Raw genomic sequence first — 21,635 nt, forward strand, 5'->3', positions numbered from 1 at the left:
GTTTTAGTCATTTTTCATGGATTCCCATTCTATGGAATCCTCACTTGACGTTGTAGATCTATCTGATTCTCTATTACTTATTAATTGTTGTTGCTCCATCAAGCCACCTGCAATCCAAAATTCCTCTTCTTTTTCAATAACGTGCTTTATGCATTATTGCCAAAAAGAACAGACAACGTTTTAGCGTGTCTATCTCTGGTGAAAAGAAAGATACCCTGTCACAGAAGAAAAAAATACACTGCAAGCCTAAACCATTGTGGGTCTCTCTCTTGCTTATTTATATTTATCTGGAGAGACACTGAAGGGGCAACTGGAGGAACAGCCTCTGCTGTGGGGAGGAAGTTGGTGCGGGTGAAAAAGAGACATTACTTATGTCAACTCCCTCGGCTATCGGAATTCAGAAACCACCCCTATCCTACAAACACGGCAAGAAATAGATATAAAAAAAGGGGGGTCTGGAACCGTAACCTACCCCCATAAAGAGAGCCTCTCACAACGGTATCGGCACTGTCGTGAAAGAGGGACACTTCCTGTAATCTATGAGTGAATATCTGAATTCGTTGGAGGTTATTTTCGCGAGAAAAAAAAACCTGATTGAATATTCGTCTGTATGTGAATAATAACTACATGCAAAACTGAATGAAAAATTATATTGGAAAAAATTCAACAAAATGACAATATAATATATATATATAACTGTGCAATCAAAAAAAAAGAACGATAGTAATATTGGTGGGGAAAATTTCTTGGAAATTGCACCAAAATGTTCTTGAGCTCGCCATGGATTTTTGATAATGGTAACCAATATTTTTCTAATTTAAAAATTTTAAACGAATATACATTGGTTCAAAACGGTATTTTTTCAGTATCTTTTTCAAAATCATAAAAAAATTTGAAATATTCTATATAAATGATCATCCTAAACCTCCGATGTATGGGAACTATATTTTGCGGCGAAGGAATACACTCTCTACCTTTCTCTTCACTGCAAAGTTAACCTGAAACAAACTATAGGGGTTGTTGATTGATATGTCTGCGCTCGAAGCGCCATCGTGTGATCAATAAAGCTATCACTTAGTTTGTTTCTTGTCCTGTAGAAGAAAGTAGTGTAAAGAAAGTTTGTCCCTTCATGTGAAATAAGATGTCTTTCTTGGATTGAAACTCCATGCAACTGTCGATACCGACAAAGTGCTTTCATCCATATTCTACCAACAAAAAAAAAAAAACTCAGCCTCTCAACATACGATATGCAGTACAAATCAAAATAGATTATAACATTCTTCTCATGAGGGGATGTTATTATATCTTGGTTGTAAAAGCAGCAGCAAGATGTTGTTTTGAAAAAAATCAGATATCGTTGATGACATAAATGCACTGGCATGGTCTCAGACAATGCTTTTATATTTTCAAAGATAGCTTCCTATAAATGTATGGCGTTAGTAAATTATTAGACAATGTAAAATTGATTACTGGTGTAAATGATCTCAGTGATAAAACTAACATGATCACATCTAGAATATGAGGCTATAATGTTGAGAAGCATAGTTAACTTCTGAGAGTGATATGCAAAAGAAATAATTCTTTTTGTAGTATAAATTTTTGATTGAAACATTATACAGCATTGGCTTCAATCATGCAACTAATTTTCATCATTAATGCTTTTCAAACTGTATTAAAAATTGCTTGTTTTTATTGTTTTCATTTATTGAGTTTTATGCAATAATAAGCGTTATTCGAAGGTAATATTTCTTTCACTCTGATATAGTTTTTTTTCTTTAACAGACAATATGTTACAATTGCAAAGCTATGTCAGAACCTCTGCTGTTTACACAGATGGTGCATTATGTAACAACATCTGCTCTTTGGTGAGGAAATATATATATATATATTTAACATCAAAACCATTATTATTTGGAGGTTACTTAATCTATATGTAAAATTTTAAAAGTTTTATGAAAGGTTGAAGATATCTAAGCACAAAGGAATCATTAAAAAGTGGTAAAGATCAAAATTTTCCATTTATTCAATAAAAATGGCAAATTTTATGTTTTTCATATTTATTTTTGCAAATACACAGTGTACCCTCGCATTAGTCGGCATGTGAAAGAAATTGGGGGACACAAGTTTCTTAATGTTGAAGTCTGGTTCATTCCCGGAATGCTGGGCAAAGTGAGATTTAATAAGGATCACTGAAGCTGAACTCTGAATATATCCAAAAATCCAATATCAATTTATGGTAAATACTTAATAAATAAGCTAATGCAAATAAAATGATAGTGTTTCATGGGATTTAATGCAATTTGCCCAGGAATTTGATTGGGGTAATGAAAATTGAGCATTTATATATAATTATTGCTCTAATTCAATTATCATCAACCCTATGCGAAGTACAGTAAAACCACTCTTTTGCAAACACCAGTGGGACAAAAAATCTTGTCCATAAAAGAGGGGTGGCCGTTAATCAGGGGTTTGAAATGCATATTTTTATTATACAAGTGGAAATTATTATTTGGCCGTAAAAAAAGGGTGACTGCATCTGAGGGGTGTCCGTTAAGAGGGGTTTTACTGTACATATATTGTATTCTGTATGTTTAACTGCACGTTCAGAGAATGAAGAAATATGCTGCCAGTTTTGTATTAGAACATCATGTTTTTCCATGCATTTCTTTAAGTTTTTGCTTTGCTCATTAAAATTTTATGCACATGATAAAAGATTACAAAAATACTTCAGAGTCAACATACATACATATGTTTGACTCATCTCATTTATGCAAATGAATATGCCTAGTATTCAACATTTTTAATTGATAAATATTTCGGGTAGTCAAAGCTTGAAATGTTTGCAGATAATTTGCAAAACTAATCAGGTGTGTGAAAATACACCTGTTTAATCAGTTTTTGTTTTCACTATCTCCTCTCCTCAAGCACCAATGTTATATTTATGGGGCATTGTAAACACAAATAATTTTTTCTAAATTAAGATTGAATCTATGAACAGACAGGTTCAGCATTTAAACAATTAATCCAAACAGATTCTGTTACTTAGAAAAGAAACAAGTTGATATACTATTTGAAATATATAGATTTTTTTTACTTATCATGCACTAATGTAACACAACATCAATTATTATTTATTAGCAGGATTGATCTATTAAATTATTATTAAATAGACGGGGTATTTTTGTTTGCAGCTCTAAAGCCTCAGAATTGAAGCAACAAGGATACTCACCAAACAACTTTTTTGGTGGCATTTTACAACATGCTGGAAATGTAGGCGAAGTCAGGAAATGTTCTGTAAGTTTTATATCCTCTGATAGAATATAATGCATTTCAACATTATTTCTATTGTTGTATAACATACAAGGGGTCAGCAACCAAACTTATTAGCTGTTATGTATGTTAACTTTAGCAGCAGGGTTGGGTTTTGGACATGACAAGCATCAAAAACTAGTTTAAATTGTCAAAAACCTAAATGGATACTTTTGGATAATATTCTGAACACAATTATTTTTAAACACTAATTCAGTACAAAAATTAAAACAAAATATTAATTATAATTAGCAATTTTTAATTTTGTGACATATAAAGAGTCAAGAACAGATACATAATTTTAAGGTCCATTTTCTCTAAATTACTGATTACCTGTGTTCAATTTTCCAAGCAAAATAGAGCTGTTTATTAAAAATATGTGTGATAGGGCATCAGAGTTAGGTTTCAACCTCAGAGAAACTAACTCAGTATTAAAACAGTTAAAAACTTAATTGTCAATATCATCATTGTATTTACTACACTTCATGGTCTTGGCGAAAATTCTTGAAGCAAGTTTTAAACCCGCTTTTCTATTTCCCATGTGAACAGGGCTTTAAAGAAATGTGAGTGATACAGAATCTAAGTGTATGTGCATTGAAAAAACTACAGTTCTGTATCTTCTTAGAATGGTGATTATATAAGAATAGTTTCCTTTATCAATCAACTTTAATTTCTTTTGTTGTGAACTTATTTCTGAAAATTTATGTAATTTTAAAATAATTTTTTAAGGTTTTAATCAATTGGTTTTTAAAATCTTTATAACCAAACTTTTAAACCTCTCATCATGACCTGGAGAATATTGTTGAACTAAAAGTTGTCATTGGGGGTGATTACGCCAATAAATTTTTTGTTGTAAATGTTTCAGGCAATGAAAACTGATTTATATTTCACAATATAAACAAAATTAGTAAAAAAATTTAAATTATTTAAAAGAAAAATGAATATTCTCGATCATTCTCCAATTTTTACATCCAGGAGTAAAAAAAACTTCAAATTTTTAAACATTATATATATAAAGCAATTATTTCATTTAAAAAGGCAAAACATAACTTACAGGTTAAGAGCCCTACTTAAACTATTTTAAATTTTTCCACACCCTAAGCTTAAATGAAAGCTTGCGAATTAATCAAAATAATAATAGTAATCTAACATATCTGTAAATCAGATAATAATGTCAGTGGATAAAGGAACCAAATCAAAGTTTGAAAATTATTACAATAACCTAACAAATGTAATTACATTTAAACTAATTTATCATTTGTTTAAAACAGTTTATTGGAAAAAGGAAAAATGATCGTCAAATAGACTCTTAAAAAAAATTGAACATATTATCGCTGAAAAAAATTATTTTTGTTGTATAAATCTTTTTCTTTAGAAGGAGGTGATGCAGAAGATGAGGGATTCGCCTTGTTTTTGCATGAAGGGTTGGTTTGCGTTTAGACGTATGATTTTCAGTCCCCGATTGAATGCTGGAATGACCTGTCCTAGAGCATACTCGTAACCGTACACTTTTTCCACCCTTACATGCACACTCTTGAAGGCGGTTCTGAATTTGTTTACAGCTGCTGCTTGCGCAAAATCATATGTGTAAAGAGGCCTTAACATTCAAAATCTGAATTGTTTTGTCGTCAGTAAGAGTATGAAAATATTAGAAAGTTCAGATTGTAATACCTTAATCAAAGTCTTTTTTTTTTTTTTTTGATAGCATAAAGAATAAGCAAAATTCGGAAAACAGTTTCGTAAGTGATGATCATGAACTGTTTCTGTAAATCAGGTTTTCATCAGGGTCAAGAAATTCTATAGTGATACTGATTCCAGAACAGTGGAATAATGTAGCAGCTAGCTAGCTCAATTATATATTATAATTAATAAATTCATTAAAATTTGAGAAACAATTTCATGTAATCAATAATTATTATCCTATGTAAATTTTGATGATTAAGTTGCAATTTGTGGGCATTTTACAGATGCAGGATAGTTTTATTGGAAAATTTGAATTTTTTTTCCAGTTACTTAGGACTTTGAATTAACAAAGTTCAACAGTATTAGCGTATAGCAGTGGTTCTCAATCTCTTTTGACTCGCAGAGTCCTTTCTGGTATATAATTTCTATGGCAGAGCCCCTAGGCCTATTTTTTATTTATTCAAAAGTTACTGATTTATTTATTTTTAATAAAATAATATTTATAATTATTTTTTTTCAAATTTACTGTTTTTCTTTTATTTTCCTCACGTGGTCCGCGGAACACCAGTTGAGAACCACTGGTGTAGAGTACGCTGATATTATTGTGGAACTTTAACTTCTTGCAGATGTTTCCATTCAAAAAACCAAGCAAAGGCATGGATGGAAGGGTGTTGTCATAAATTGCTCAAAGTTTTTGTGAAGTATCATAATGATGAGGAAGACAAACATAGATAACTGCTTCTTAGGTTGGAATTACACTATAAACTTTTCATAAAAGACCCTTTAAAAACTTTTACAGTGTAATCTCTGCCTTAGTATTAGCAGTAAGAAACACTGAAAAGTATGCTGAACAAGTTTTATGAACATGTCCTCGAATGCATATCAATGCACATCCCTCAAATTTAAATATAATCACAGGATAATTGCTCTGAAATGGTTACAATTATTAAATTGCAACCAAGTAATAATTGTTCAGTCAATTGAAATAGCATGTGTACTGAACTGCACTGATTTTTGAAAGACTGCACTATAAGCTGGGGCAGTTGCATGGCATCTGCCTTTATGCAGACTGGCTAACCTGAAAATCCAACATTATCGCCAACTTTTAAAAAAATTCATCTAATTTGATGCTGTGTGTGATCAAGGACAATTCTCACCCAGTCATCTTTAAATTAATTTCAAACCATGAATGAAAGTTTTTTTTCGTGCCTGTTGTTTTTTTTTTTTAAATATAAATAACGTGTGATCCTCACGTATTCCCAAGAAATCCATACGATCTGTCGAGGGAATAGTGTTAGTAAACATCCGGTGTTAGAATTTAAAAATAAAAGTCACTGGTCTGTGGAACCAGTAAATACAAAAACCTACTGGTCTGCAGACATCACAAATACTTTACCGCACACCAACTCTGGTCATATATTGCCATACAGCAATTTCCAATCAGTGGGGTTGGGTGAGAAATGAAGGTGAAATCTATATTGGTGGTCACCCCAGGCTTGGTAAATGAAGAACTTGTTCCTTATGTTCTTGACTGAATTCAAACCCTCGGACCATGACGGTAACCTTCATAGTGGAAGATGAGCATCTTGCCACTGTACCACTTGAACTAGACATCATGACTGGTCCGGAAGAAAATCTCTTCTGAATAATATAAATTCATATTTTCTTAAATATATTATCATAAAAACCCTTATAAAATTCCAACAATGTTGATCCTGCCTTTATCTATAAGCAAGTGTGGAGGTTTAAAGAGAGGTATTGCTTTTTGAATTACATTTTCAGAAAACATTCTGCAAAAGATATTTGCTTCTAAGAAAATACACTGCTCAAAACAAGTAGGGGAGCAAGCAAAAAAGTGAAGAAAACCGTGCGAGACAGCCACGTATTGGCATACAATGGATAGTACACGCGTATCAATGCGCAATACAGAAAAAAGACATAAAAAAAATTTGGAACTAAGCTTTAATTCTTTGAAAATATGGAAAAAACATGAAAAGATGATTTAGGGCAACAATTTGGTTACATGTAAACGATGAAAAAAAGTACTGTTTAGACATGATGCATGAGTTTTAATAGGTCTCCTCGAACAGCTAAGACTGCTGCACACCTGTTTGCCATGGATGCGATGAGGTTATCGATCAGACTTTGGGGAATACTGTTCCACTCCTCAAGAAGTGCAATCTGCAAGTCTCGGACAGTAACAGGCGGCCTTGGTCGCGCAGCAATGCGTCGTCCGAGCATGTCCCAAACATGCTCAATTGGATTCAGGTCAGGAGAACATGCTGGCCATTCCATACGCTGTATTTTTCAGCTTCAAGCATGTTCTCCACCAGACGAGCTCTATGCGGTCAGGCATTATCATCCTGAAAAACAAAGGAATCTCCAATGGCTCCAGCGTAAGGGATGACATGAGGTCACAGTATCTCGTCTGCATACCTTCGGGCCGTCAAAGTGCCATTCCGAATGATATGCAGGTCCGTACGTCCGCCTATGCTGATTCCACCCCATACCATCCAACCAGCTCGTCTGTATTGTGACCTTTCACGAACGAATGCGGGGTTATTTCGAGTGCCTCTGTCCCTCCATACCAGAACACGTCGGGTGTCACACTCCAGACTGAATCGGGACTCGTCTGTAAACAGCACTTGGCTCCAATCATGTTGCTCCCAATCTCGATGTTCAGCAGTCCATCTTCTTCGGGCCGCACGGTGGTGTGGGGTCAACGGAATGCAGACCATTGGCCTACGTGCATAGAGCCCTCCCTCATGAAGCCGATTACGTACTGTTTGGCTGGACACCCTTCGTCCTGTTGCCAAGAGCAACCATCTTTGCAGCTGCGTAGCATTCTCTGCTCTGTTTCGACGGGCTGTTAACCATGTATACCGGTCATCAGTTGCTGTAGTGGCTCGTGGCCGACCTTGCCCTGGTCGATGTCTAAGATTTCCTGTTTCTTGGAATCGATTCCACAGCCTTGCAACAACACTTCTGGCGACTCCAACAGCGTCCGCGACACTACGTTGTGTTTGCCCTGATTCCAGTCTGCCTATAACACGCTATGCCATGGATTCCGGTAAATCACATTGTTGAGACATCCTCAAGTCACCTTGTCTCAAAAAAAAGTACTGCGCAATCGAATTTCACAGTTACGGCAGTAAAACAGACGTTTCTGCAACATCCCGATTTCTGCCCTTATCTCCTTTTTCTGGTTTTTGACGTCATGAACTTTGATTTGCATATGAAGTTTTCTTCTTCCGTTTCCTGCTAGGCTATAAATTATGGATGATTCATTTTATGTTACTTATCGGTATACATCTTTGCGTAATTTTGTTAAAACCATGTGCTCCCCTAATTGTTTTGAGCAGTGTATATATATAGAACAGTTTGCTAAGATTGAAAGATCAACATTAAGAAATAATTAAAATAACATATCTTCATAACTGCATGTGTTTTTAGCATATTCAGCAAAAAAAAAAAAAAAACATTTTCAGGTGCCAAAGCTTCCAAAATGAACACAAAAAGAAAGAACTCTGGAAAATATGATTTTCTTTTGTTTGTTGTTTCAAACATGATAAAATTTGAATGACACAAACAGAATTTAGAACAGTATGCAGAATTTTCTCAGGGAGGGAGGAAGGATCCATTTTTTCTTCCCAGTGTGGGGGGGGGGGAATCATTTATCACTTCATAAAAGCATGACCTTAGCTTAGAAGTCCACCCAAGCCCCTGCTGTGTACACTGGGTCGCACAAATATTGGAAAAATTATGGTTCATTATAGAAAGATGATCTGAAATGCATGAATCCAGAACTCCTTGGTAGAAGATTCATTTCAAAAATTCAGCCTGAATTAAAAAAACAAAAAAGTTATTCAATTTATGGGAACATAAATGATTAGGATGATATGCAAATGTCGGAAAAGTGGATCCCCCCCCCCCCAATGATATAAAGTTTATTTTTTAATGCAAAACATATTTGTTTTAATTGTAATTTCGAAGGAAAATACTTTTATATGTTATTATAATCAACTTCTGTTAATTTCAATGTCATTTGAATGCTATGAACTCAAAAAATTTATCTTTAATAAATTCATTGTGACCCACTCTCTAAGCCATATAATAATAAATCGCATAAAGGCCTTTGGCCCGCAGATCAAATATGACTCTGGGGGTTATCTTATGCGGCTTGCCCTTCTCAAACCTAATTTTGTAAAAATGAACTAAGCTGCACATTTCAGATCACTTAAATGACCCGGGACACAGTTTCAGAACACTTAAGCGATCCGTGACACATTTAGGGATCCTTGAGTGACGTGATGTAGGTTTAGAGCACTTAAGTGGCCCCCAGTGCGGTTCTACATCACTCAAGTTACCCATGACACATTCTCAGATTATTTAAGTGATCCACGGCATATAATTACAGATCAATTCAGTGATGCATGGCACAGTTCTAGAGCACTTAAGTGGCCTGAACACATTTCCAGATCACTTGGATCCGCGAAAAATTTAGAGATCACTAAAGTGGCTCTGTAAGGCACTTATCAATGAGGGGAATGTTAATTCAAGTGCCCACAAACTATCGAAGGTTTTTGTCGTCTTTTTAAGTAAGATGCAGGGAAAAAAAAATTTAATATTTTCATAAAGGGTGGTTCATGACATAAGCATTATCCAACCCCTCCCCCCTTGTCATAAAAAAATTAGCAAATCGGAAACCCGCTCCCCTATTGATGCTGACGTAATACTTGAATGGCCCCTTTTTCCAAAATTTTAAAATTAACCAATTAAGCGCTGCTTAATCACAGGTAAAAATTTCAGTTTAATTAATCAACTTGGTCAGTCTGATTAAAATTTTGATTGTCTGATGAAACCATTGTGTTTCCTCTTTTTGATTTTGTGGCTGTAGACAGATGCTGGTTGTGTGTGGGGGAATGGGAGAGAAAAAAATAGGAATAGGGTACAGAGCAAATTTGCAAAGCAAAACCACAGTCAAAAGATTGGGGGCGAGTGAGTCCATGTATATACACCCTTACAGCAATGTTTGAAAAGTGTATGTTCAGTTCACTGATATTTGTGCTATTCTTGAAATACTTAAGTATTGACACGAAAACACTCTGTATCACAGTATTTTAAAATAAAATTTTAAAGACAAAACTGCTGGTACTGTATACCTTTAGGTGCCTCCAATAGGGGAAAAAATTAAAGAGATAAACTATAGACAATGATATATATCTATATACACAATATTGTAATTGTGTATATAGATAGTTAATACAAATACTGGTATTGTGATTGTGTACAAATACTGTGATTGTGTAGATAGTTAATACAAATACTGGTAAAAAGCTGTCTGTTAGATTAGAAATATAAAGTGTGGTATGCCTTTATTATTTCAATTCTTTGATTTTTCGGTTTTGCAGAGTGGATGTGGTTCAAACGTTTTTGTGAAGACGACATTGATGAACTTTCCAGAAATAGGTGTGTGTGCCATTATTTCTTATTTCAAACAATGCTTTCTGTTAAAACCTGTAGAAAATTTATTTCCCATTGAAAAAAAGTTGATGATTTTGAAACCCATTACTTTGGCTTTTCAACTCGCATATTATGCATGTGTGTCACATGCATCTTCTATTTAATAAACTTATAAACAGAAAGTAAATGACAAGAATTTATAATCTGCTACCGATTTTGTATTTTGTTTTCTATTTTTTATGGAATAAAATTTTTTTACCACCAATAGAAGTTTTTCATCTAATATCTCCTGATTACGCCAGTAGAGTTTCCCAAACATTTTGCTCTATCACCCCCACTTTATTTAGAAATTTTTTTCCCTCATTGCCCCCCCCCCCCCTCCCAACTCAAATCAACCCATAGGATTCTACGTTATTTCCGTAGCTTCTATCGCCCACTTTGGAAAACACTGCGCGAGTGGCTGGTGTTTGAACCCTGTTAAGTTGATTTGACTCAAATTCATGACAGCCATAAAAACCTAATCAGCTATTTGTATTTTTTGTCATACATCACTTACATTGTCTGTCTGTGTGTTATAGTTTTGCATTAGTTTACTAATTTTTTTTTTGCCAGTGAGCCTTGGTTTGGTGTGGGATTCTGAAAGTCCATCATTGCAGAAAATTACAGATGTTCTTCATTGCATAGGATTGATCCTTCACATTAAGGATGTGAGTAACTCTTAATATTTTGCTGAAAAAATATACAATAGATACCACTTCACCACTGATAATGTTATCATTTGAGTATTGTTATCATTTTTCATAGTACAGACTAGGTATATACAACATACAAAAATTTTATTGTGCATAGTTATCAGGATTTTGGTTTGCTACCATTTTTTTTTATTTATTTAAAGTTTGTCCTTTCTTTTCCCATTTTGAAGCTAAAGGTGTACCAAACTGTTCCTCTCCCCTATAAGTTATCATTCTGAGATAGCTGACTATGTAGGACGTCAAATTTATATCTTGTGAAAAACATTACATATTCCTTTTTTCGGGTTCGAAGACCGTCGTCCGTTTGAGTTAGTTCTCAACATTTCCCCAACACTAGTGGTTGGCATCATCAGGAGAATTGATAAACTGGATCAAAGTCAAGTTTTCCGGAGTCTCAGGTTGTATTTATGCACATAAGTGGCTTGAACTACACTATTGTTTTGCGATTGGTCAGTTGATTCTATGGCTGGCAGCGTATTGTAAACAGTTGTTATGCTGGTAGAACCTGATTGGCCGAGAGATGTGGAGTTATCTGATTGGCTGTTGTCGTCATTCTGTTGCTGGATCTTGAAGGGGAAGGTTCTTGTTCTTCTGAGAGCTGGTGTCCAGGATCTGCTCAATTTCAAAGTTTCTTCTCTTCTATTATAGCTGTTTTTGTGCTTGTATATTTCAATAGCCTCTCTGTAGATTCGTGGGAAGAAGTTAGCTATTACCTGTGTTTTGCTGAACTGTACACTGTGGTTGTCGTAAAGCGCATGTTCTGCCACCGCCGACTTTTCTGTTTGGCCCATTCTGCAGCATCGTTCGTGCTCTTTTATTCTCGTGGCCACAGATCTTTTTGTGGTTCCAATATATACCTGACCAGGTCAGGTATATATTGACAGCCATAGAATCAACTGACCAATCGCAAAACAATAGTGTAGTTCAAGCCACTTATGTGCATAAATACAACCTGAGACTCCAGAAAACTTGACTTTGATCCAGTTTATCAATTCTCCTGATGATGCCAACCACTAGTGTTGGGGAAACGTTGAGAACTAACTCAAACGGACGACGGTCTTCGAACCCGAAAAAACAATTTTTATCAAATGATGGCCGCGAAAACCTTATCAACTAATTACATATTCCATTCACAAATTTTTTATCAAGCCACAGCTAGTTTATGTACAAGTGTTGTTGAATGTAATCTCCATGGTTTTATGACTTGGGGGTGACAGTAGGCCCTGACACAAACTATAGAAGAGGTTTAAGCAAAATGGAGTAACTGTGTAAAGACAAAAAATTGTGTGTGTTCCAATACTTTTCATTCAAAGAGGGCTGCCATAAAGAAAGCAACGATTTGTTGACCATTCACTGTAATTCTTTTGAGTGCTGGTAGTAAATGTAATCCAAGAAGCAGATGGGTGAAAAATGAAAGCTTGTAAAAAAAGCCCATAATTTTCATGCAATTACAGACAGATAGCCATCTAGTTCAGCACAAAGCTATCTTCAGCCGGCACTGAGTGGTCTGATGGGGAATATATTTATAAAAATCGGATAAAGAATGATTGCTCTGGGGTATTTTTTTATGAATTTTTAGGGGGTGCCGATCCATTGCCTCTACTGAAAAGAAATAAAGTCGAATCCAGTTATAACGAACTACAAGAGACCAAATAATACACGAGGAAAAATACCCGCGAAACTTAATTTTTTAAAACTACATTGCTGTTTCTTACTTAAGAAACTGTAATTGCACAAAATTACTGTTGTTTCAATCGCAAGTGTTCATATGCCATTCCTTTCAAATTAACAAGAAAAACGCAATTTTAAACATATTTAAGACGGTCTTAACGTCATTTGGTTTCCCGATTGGTTTCTATAAGCAATCCAAGCAGATAATGTATTGGGACTTCCTCTATGATTAACACCACATCTTCAAATTTTTTAAAATCGATACTATAATGCTGCCTATTAACTTCCCTGCTACATAAGTCTGCTGCTGGCCTCCTACTGGCCTGCAACATAACAAATAATTTCAATGCAATTTTCCTATCTTGCAAGAACAATGCTGTGGACATTGGAAAAAAAATTCTAAAAGGTCGTATATGACCACATTTAAAGCAATTTAAATCCGTTGATTTGATACTCACTGCATCCGCTGATTTCTCAGAAAAGTGCAATAAATTTTCACATAAGTCTTCACTTTGAAATGTCCATAACCGGCTCAATGCATCTCTTTGCATCTGTCAACCTAAAATTTATGGTTTTTAGTGTTGATAATACGCATGCAAAATCAATTCAGCGATGCGTTTTCACAATCTGCAAAAACTGTGTGGACTTCATAGTTTAAATGCCAAAGATTTGGAGTTCGAGTCAAATTGAAAATGCCAAATAATTGAAATTGTGCTTTGTATATATATGAAATATTTTAATATTGAAAGCTATACTTAGAGATTAATCATGACCATAGTCAAACGTCTCTTAACTGTGAAATAAATTTTGTCATAAAACTGAGAGTGAGGCGCGAATCCCCTTGCGCACAAGTGGAATTTCAAGACATTTACGCACAACCGAGCCCCTCTAGGCCATTTTTATTTTTCTCTCCCCACCCTTTCTCCCTTTTGTTTTCTTCCTAAATTTATAAAAGTAAAAAGGACATGATCATTATAAAAAGGACTGTTTTCAGATCAAATTGCTGAAGTTCAATTACTTTAGTACAAAAATGTCAGATTTTTTTTTGCGGGCGGGGAAATACAGTCAACCCCATTATAATGCAAGTTTTACATGTTTACTACAGGTGCTCAATGCGAAACGGCCTCTGGTGTTGACATGTGCAACTAATCTTTTTCCCCCTGAAACGAATTCCCATCACATCATGAAGTCGTCCACAAAATTTCACACTTTTCTGATGACTGGTTTGCCTGTAGGCTACTTTAAAATAGGGTATTTTAATTATGGATCCCCTGTATTTTTAATAAATAATGCATCATACCAAGTGATGAATATTTAATAATTAATTATTACTTACTAATAAGCAATTACTTTATTTTAAAATTATTTACTTTATATTTTAAAATTATTTACTTTATATTTTAAAATTATTTACTTTATATTTTAAAATTATTTACTTTATATTTTAAAATTATTTACTTTATATTTTAAAATTATTTACTTTATATTTTAAAATTATTTACTTTATATTTTAAAATTATTTACTTTATATTTTAAAATTATTTACTTTATTTTCAATTAATTGATTTTTTTATTTCATTTTTTTCTAGATCGTTATATAATTTCCCACACTATATCAATTGAACCTATATTAAACGGGAACCTGTGTTCAATGGAAAAAAATCTCGGTCACTCGAGATTCTGTTGATGACAGGCTTTGCTCTATACATATGTAAGCCTTTGGCAGCCAACACCCCCCCCCCCCCCCATTTCTCTTCGGAACATATCTTGTTTATTTTGTCCCACTTCATCAGTGTGCTATGGAAAGGGACGTGTGAAAGCACCAGCTTACTGAAGTAGCGAATTTTAATAAAAATAATAATAAAGCAACAAAAAACTAATGACATTCATCAAGTACCCCCCAGAAACCTTCCCCCATGGGGGTCCCCAGATTCAATTCGCTGAATTTCAGTGGGGCCCCACACTGGATATATCTCGGGCTACCGATGTGTTGCAAATTTTACAATGTTAAACAACAAAAATCAATGAGCTACATCCAGGGGCCTCGAATTAGAACCTGTCAACATTTCCATGAAGCCCTGACCTTGAAGCTTGTCGGACACCCCCCTGTGAAGGGCCACGAAAATTTTTCATGTTTATCAATTTTATACCGAATAAAATCCTGGGCCCCACATCCAGTAGTGGGGACACAATACGCAGATTTTTAGTGGGGAATCCAGACTGGATTTATCTCGGTCTTCTGCTGTTGCAAATTCTACAATGTTAAACAACAAAAAAGAATGAGATTCATCCAGTGCCCCCAAAATGAAACATGTAAACATGGGGCCCCCGACTTGGAAGCTTGTCGGTCATCCCCTGGTGTGAGTGCCATGAAAAATATTCATTTGTATTCGTTTTACCAACGAATAAAACCCAGGGCCACCAACCAATTACCCGGGATACCAATTCGCATACTTTCTAGGTTTTAAGAAGTTATACCAAAATCTAGGAAAATATTTTGATATCTTGAGGTTCCTCACAGATCCTAAAGGTCAAGCAAAAAGACTTTTCTAAGTACACATTATAAAAATCTTTTCAAACATAAACAAAGTTGATGCATTTTAAAAACACTGATCAGAGTATAACAACATACGTTATAGGTGTTGCCATCTATCAGACATTATTTACACCAACATATTTCACTGTTTAATTCAGTCTGTCTGAATTATCTTAGTGGAAATCAGGTGACAAGTCCCAGTTCTTTGCAAAGCTTTTGATGAGATGGTCTTGGCAGTCCTTTCGTAAGTATGCCTGCAATCATATCTTGACTCTGGACATATTCAAGTAGTATGTCCCCTTCTCTGATCTTGGATCTAATATGATGATGATGCCTTACATCAATGTGTTTAGTGCGAGCACAGAATTTTGGGTTCCCTGCAGATTTTATTGCAGATTGATTGTCACAATAAATCACAGTGGATTTCTGATGTCCTTTCAATTTCAGCTCACACATTATTATACTGAGCTGCTGAACTTCTTAGAGACATATATTCAGCTTCAGTCGAACTGAGAGCTACGAAGTGTTGCTGTTTTGACATCCAGGTGACAGCTCCTCCTGACAGCATGAATGCATATCCAGATATGGACCTTCTGGTGTCCAAACAACTTCCGCAATCTGCATCAGCATATGCAGAAAGCTTAGAGTGATCAGCTTCATACATCATTTTCATGGAAACAGTTGACTTGATGTACCGAAGAACACGCTTCAGTGCAGTCCAGTGAGCTTTCCCAGGATTTTTGTTGAACTTGCTTAGATGACCAACAGCAAAAGCTATATCAGGCCTCGTTGAATATGCAGCGAAGATGAGAGAGCCAACTAATTCTCTGTAAGGTACATTGGACATCTCTTCCTTTTCAAATTCGGTCTTTGGTTCATCATTCTTGAATAGACTAAGTCCTACTTCAAGAGGAGTGGCAACACACCCGACTTGGAAGCTTGTCTGCCATCCCCCGCTGCGAGTGCCATGAAAAATTTTCATTTGTATTCATTTCATCAACGAATAAAATCCAGGCCCACCCAAGCAACTACCCGTGACCAAATTTGCAAATTTTATGGGGCCCCCAGACTGGATATATCTCGTGCTTCCGCTATGCACATTTTTCATCGTTAAAGGAGCAAGAAAACAATGAGATCCGTCAAGGGCCCTGAAAAATGAAAAGTTTTAACTTTCCCATGAAGGTATACATGCAATCCCTCCTGAGTACCCTGACCCTGTGTGTTGGGAGCACTGCTGTTATATGTATATTATACATATGCATACCTCTCTGCATGAACCCCCCACAAGGGCAAGGCTGACAGGGGCCACAACGATTCTTATCACTTTTTGATTTTTCACACTATAAATTAACCACAGAGGGGCCCTGAAAAGTTGGTTTGGGGGCTCGCCATCGAAATTCCAGCCTAAGGGCCCTGCTGTAGGATGTGGGAGCCTCTCGTTACATGCACATAACATGGTGCCGATGGGTCAAATGGGTCCCGATATATGCTAGAGTTAAATGAATACTTGACCCAAAATCGTAACCGACTTCCGTAACACAAAAACGTCACCCATTTCTGTAACATAAAATCGTCACTAATTTCGGTTGCTTAGAAACAGGCCCTTTTTGAGTTTGTGATTTTATATTATAGAGTAGATATATGGGCAATCCCAGGCCCGTCATTTGGGGGGGGGGGAGCATTGTCCCTCTGGCTTTTGAAAATACACTAAAAATGGTATATATATACAAATATATATGTATACATACATTGAGTACATGTTCTTTGCCCCCCCCCCCCCCTGGAGAAAGTTGAAATGACGGCCTTGGGAAATCCATCTGGGAACTTAACCCTAGATAACTGAACTTAAAAAAAATCAATGTTAACTAATTTAGTTGGTAGTCTATTAGACGAATGTTTAGTTATCTAGGGTTAAAAAATTTTAAAAGCAGTATAAGAGTACAGTAACACAAGGGCTTATTTAATATTTCCTTGAGATATTTTACTATTTTCAATAAAAATAAATTTCATAATTTATTAAAATTTCAGATGTTTTATGCTGTTTATGAAAAAGAATGTGCAGAAGCAACATATCACGAGCTAGTAGGAATAGTTACTTATTATGGCAAGCATTACTCCACCTTTTTTTTCCATGCAAAACTTAGGAAGTGGATTTATTTCGATGATGCAGTTGTGAGAGAGGTAGTTTTTTTTAAATCTCAAAACTTAATATGAATCTTGATATCTGAGGCATCTATATACATTATAATTCTTATGGCAAATAATAAAATAGAAAAGATTGACAGTTGAATTTTTGAATTAAGTTGTCTAGCTTTTTCAAATAAAATATTATTTTTCAGGTTGGTCCTTCATGGGAAATGGTGGTTGAGAAATGTCAAAAAGGTCGTTTTCAACCTCTTCTCCTTCTGTATGCTAATCAAAGTAGAAAACATCTCCCCACGAATGGTAAAACCTCATCCCCTCATTTGTTTTTCATTTTCATAAACACGCATTCATGAAAAAGCAAGCAATAGAAGAAAAAATTAGAATTTTTATTTTGATAATTTTAAATTGTTATTGAATAAATATCAGAGTTAATTCTTGAAGTGGGACTGAGCCCAGCTCTCGCCCACCAAGATGCTTAAACACTTTGATTTTTGAAAACTGCAGAAGACATCTGCGAAAATGTAATAATATACCATTTACATATTTTTCTAATAATTAAAAACAGTGGAAATTACATGTATGATACTTGTATTTGAAAAATAACAGTTATTTTAGTACAATAATTGAAATTATTACTTACACATGTCCTTCAAATATATGAAATAGCCAATATAATAATTATAGTCGATGCTCTTCGAATCCAGAGGGACAGGGAGAATTAGTTAGTAAAATTGAAAGCTTGTAAATAGGAGAGATGTTGAAAAGAAATGATATATTTGTTAGGACCAGAAAATTAGTTCGTAAAAACGCATGGTTTGTATAATTGAGTGTTGACTGTATATCTTAAAACATGCAGCATTTTGCTTGGTCTACAATATTTGTTTTGCTGTTGATACAATAAATATGTTAGTAAATTTGACTCTTGCTTTTCAGTTGCAAAGATAAATAAAAGTCTTGCGTTCAGCTGCCCAACAACAGTATATAGTGAAAAACATGCATTTTTACAAAAGTATGCACAAATGCAAGACAAGTTCAAGGATTCAGGAGCACACTCTAGTTTAAATATGAGCCTGACAAAGCAACAATATAACTCTAGATGCAGCATCAATGCATATTCTACAGATTATATGGTTTCAGAGTTGAATCAAAATTTCAGAAACTCTCCAGTCTGCAGGCAAAGTCCAGTTTACTGCAATACCAGTTCTTTAAGAACTCCTGTTATAAATTATGTTATGAATAATAAACAGTCATCAACTAACAGCAGCCATAATGGTATGCCAAATCATATTTACCAAAATATGATTCCTGAGCACCCCAGGTCAAATAATTTACCTGGAATTCTATCTTCTAATGAACCTCAGAAATTTAATGGTATTCGTTTAAAATCTGATTCCATATATCATGCTGGGTGTCGGACCACAGGGGTGATTAAAAATGATCACTCTGATATGCAACATCTTCATATATATGAAAACTCAGACATGCAGCATTTGCGTAAGGTGAAAGAATCTACAGATTCATCAAAAGACAGTGACTCTGCATTTACTGAAGATGACCCTGAATATGACACGTATATAAGCCGCAAAACAGTTGAAAATATATTGAATTTACAAAAACTACAAAAACATGTGAATTTCAATCAGCAGCATGTAGTACATGGAGGAATCGGAAACAGGAATAGCAATAGTAGTTTAGAATCATTTGATAACATTCATTGCATAAAATTCAACTCTAATCAAACAAACAACAAAATGTACAGACCAGTTCCTCATTACACACAAAGATGCATTTCTGGAAACTGGAATGGAGATTGCAATAGTTCATCTAGCAGCACATCTATGGAGAACCCTTTACTTGTGATGGGTACATCAAAAAGGTAAGAAAAATTGAAATATAAAAATTCTGAGTGTTAGTCATGTTTCACTTCAAAGTTATACCTGTCTGTTATGGCATATAGGATAGGGTTTCATCCGGTACTGCCCAGTATATCCCCAAATGATTGACTCAGCATCGCGGGGACCCTGATCAAGTCCCACCATCACGACAGTAGTGTCGGCTGAAGTTGGTTTTCTGTGGTTCCCAACTTCGAGGCACAAATGCAGGGCTCGGCACTGGTCACTTTTTTCCCTAAAAGTCACTTTTTTAGAAACTGCTCACTTTTATTACGTATTTTCAGGCCCTGGTCACTTTTTCCACTTTTTTAGCAAAAAAACCTCGGTCTCGCGCACTTTTCTACTGTCAGTGTTTTTCTTTTCTTCAAGGAGGAACACTTTACCGGTTCAATATCGCTAATTTTCTCCCTCCCTTCATTGAACTACGATCAAAGGCATCTTATCTTCCCGGGAGCATACCGTGTGACGTCAGCATAACTTGATTTCAAGGGGCTTGGAAAAAAAGCTCCTTGGTTAAAGAATCGTCATTTTATGGAAAAGCCGGTCGGCAAAAAAAACTAGCATAAAAGGCGTATACTTACAACAAAGAATCCCCCCCCCCCCTACTACCATTCATTCTTATTTTCCCACGTGCTCACTCGTTCTTTCATTTTTATCTTATTTTAAAATTGATCCTTTATTTTATTTGTTTTAAAAAGTTTTAGTCCTAAGGGCTGAATTCCGTTATTGGAGCATCGAGCAAGTTACATTTGTTGTTTGTTCTATCGTTACTTTTGTTAATTTTTTTTATGTTATTTGAAATGCCGATTTAAGAGAGCCCGTGCAGAAGCTAACTTACGTGCACGAGAGAATACCAAAGCGCGTATTAAAGACGCGTATGGTATTAATTTAATTTACAAGGTTAAAGAAGCTTGCAGGTATTTTATGTGAATTTACTTACAATAAAAAAAATCCGATTGAAAATCGTGATCTCTATCTACAAATAAAATTTGTACTATTTTTCTAACTGGATTTAAATCTCAGCAAGAAACCGTAGTCCCAAATTTGATCGAGAGGAGAACTATTTATGAAAAGATCACAGAATCCAGCAATTCAACATTTAGTTTAACACAAGGGTTCCCAAATCAGATGAAAATTGGTCATCAGGCTGATAAAAACTCAGTTAATGCATTCGAGCCGTAAATAGAGGCGGATTTAACGGTGGGCACACCGAGCGCGCCTTTGGCCCCTACTTTACACTTTTTTCCTAATTTAAAGGGCCTAATATTAATTTTTTTTTATGCCCGGGCCGTCAACTGACCTTTATCCGCTTCTGGCCGTAACTTAATTTAGAGCATCTTCATGATACTGATTGTTGACTTAATATCGACATCTTGCACTCCATTCTTGGTGTTGCGTAAAAAAAATCCGACAGTATACATTTTGTATACTGTCATTCATGGCATAACATGAATGAAAAATCCACTGAAATGTAGATGGGACAAATTCTCTCATCAAATTTTGTGTTATTTCATTTTTTCCCCTTCTTTGAATGTGAAAAAGTTTTCCCATTTTGAAGTTTTTCCTGCTTAAATTGATTTTAAAATGGATTGTGGAAAGCAACATGGGGGAAGGCATTGCTACTGTTACTCAGAAAGGATGTAATGTAGTTATTCTCTCACACATAGTTGTTGATAAATTTGATAAGTTATTCAAAACTTTTCTGGTTAGCAGAATGCGTTTGAGTTTGATTTAATTATTTCACACTATTATGTAAAAAAAAAGCAATTTCAATGAGTTCTATTGAAATGCAAAGTTAAAACTAAATTCAATTTCAATTCATTCAATTTGGTAATAATCAAAATTCATTGTCCATTTGGTCTCTTTCTAAAAATATTTTGGTCACTATTTGGTCACTTTTTTAAACACTTTGGTCACTATTTGCTCACTTTTTTAAACATTTTGGTCACTATTTTCACTAGTTTTGAGGCCATGATCCATGCTGACCCCTGCAAATGTGAGCCATCATTTCCCCATTAAAAAGTCTCGCCACAGAGAGCAACAGGCTTACAAACAGTACAAGTATTCAGTCATTACACTTCACTTTTGAATTATAGATGGCAGCACTGAAAAATCAAACAACACAAGATACACACTCAGACTGTTAGGCACACACACACTTACATACTTCCGGCACAACTAACC

General features: G+C 35.1%; 1 protein-coding gene across 1 annotated transcript in view; it reads left to right on the forward strand.

The window, feature by feature from the left end:
- Positions 1-21,635, forward strand: part of LOC149086495 (uncharacterized) — a 115,737-nt gene that overhangs the window by 52,351 nt on the left and 41,751 nt on the right. Inside the window, exons 6-12 of the mRNA XM_089255943.1 lie at positions 1,783-1,865; positions 3,192-3,294; positions 10,404-10,461; positions 11,068-11,162; positions 17,443-17,595; positions 17,754-17,859; positions 18,493-19,435. Coding sequence (XP_089112069.1) covers positions 1,783-1,865; positions 3,192-3,294; positions 10,404-10,461; positions 11,068-11,162; positions 17,443-17,595; positions 17,754-17,859; positions 18,493-19,435 — 1,541 coding nt within the window. The remainder of the gene's footprint in view (positions 1-1,782; positions 1,866-3,191; positions 3,295-10,403; positions 10,462-11,067; positions 11,163-17,442; positions 17,596-17,753; positions 17,860-18,492; positions 19,436-21,635) is intronic.

This window comes from Pholcus phalangioides, unplaced genomic scaffold, assembly GCF_987345545.1.
Source record: "Pholcus phalangioides strain wild (caught in Gottingen) unplaced genomic scaffold, Ppha-v1.0 ptg000004l_1, whole genome shotgun sequence".
NCBI classification, from domain to species: domain Eukaryota; kingdom Metazoa; phylum Arthropoda; class Arachnida; order Araneae; family Pholcidae; genus Pholcus; species Pholcus phalangioides.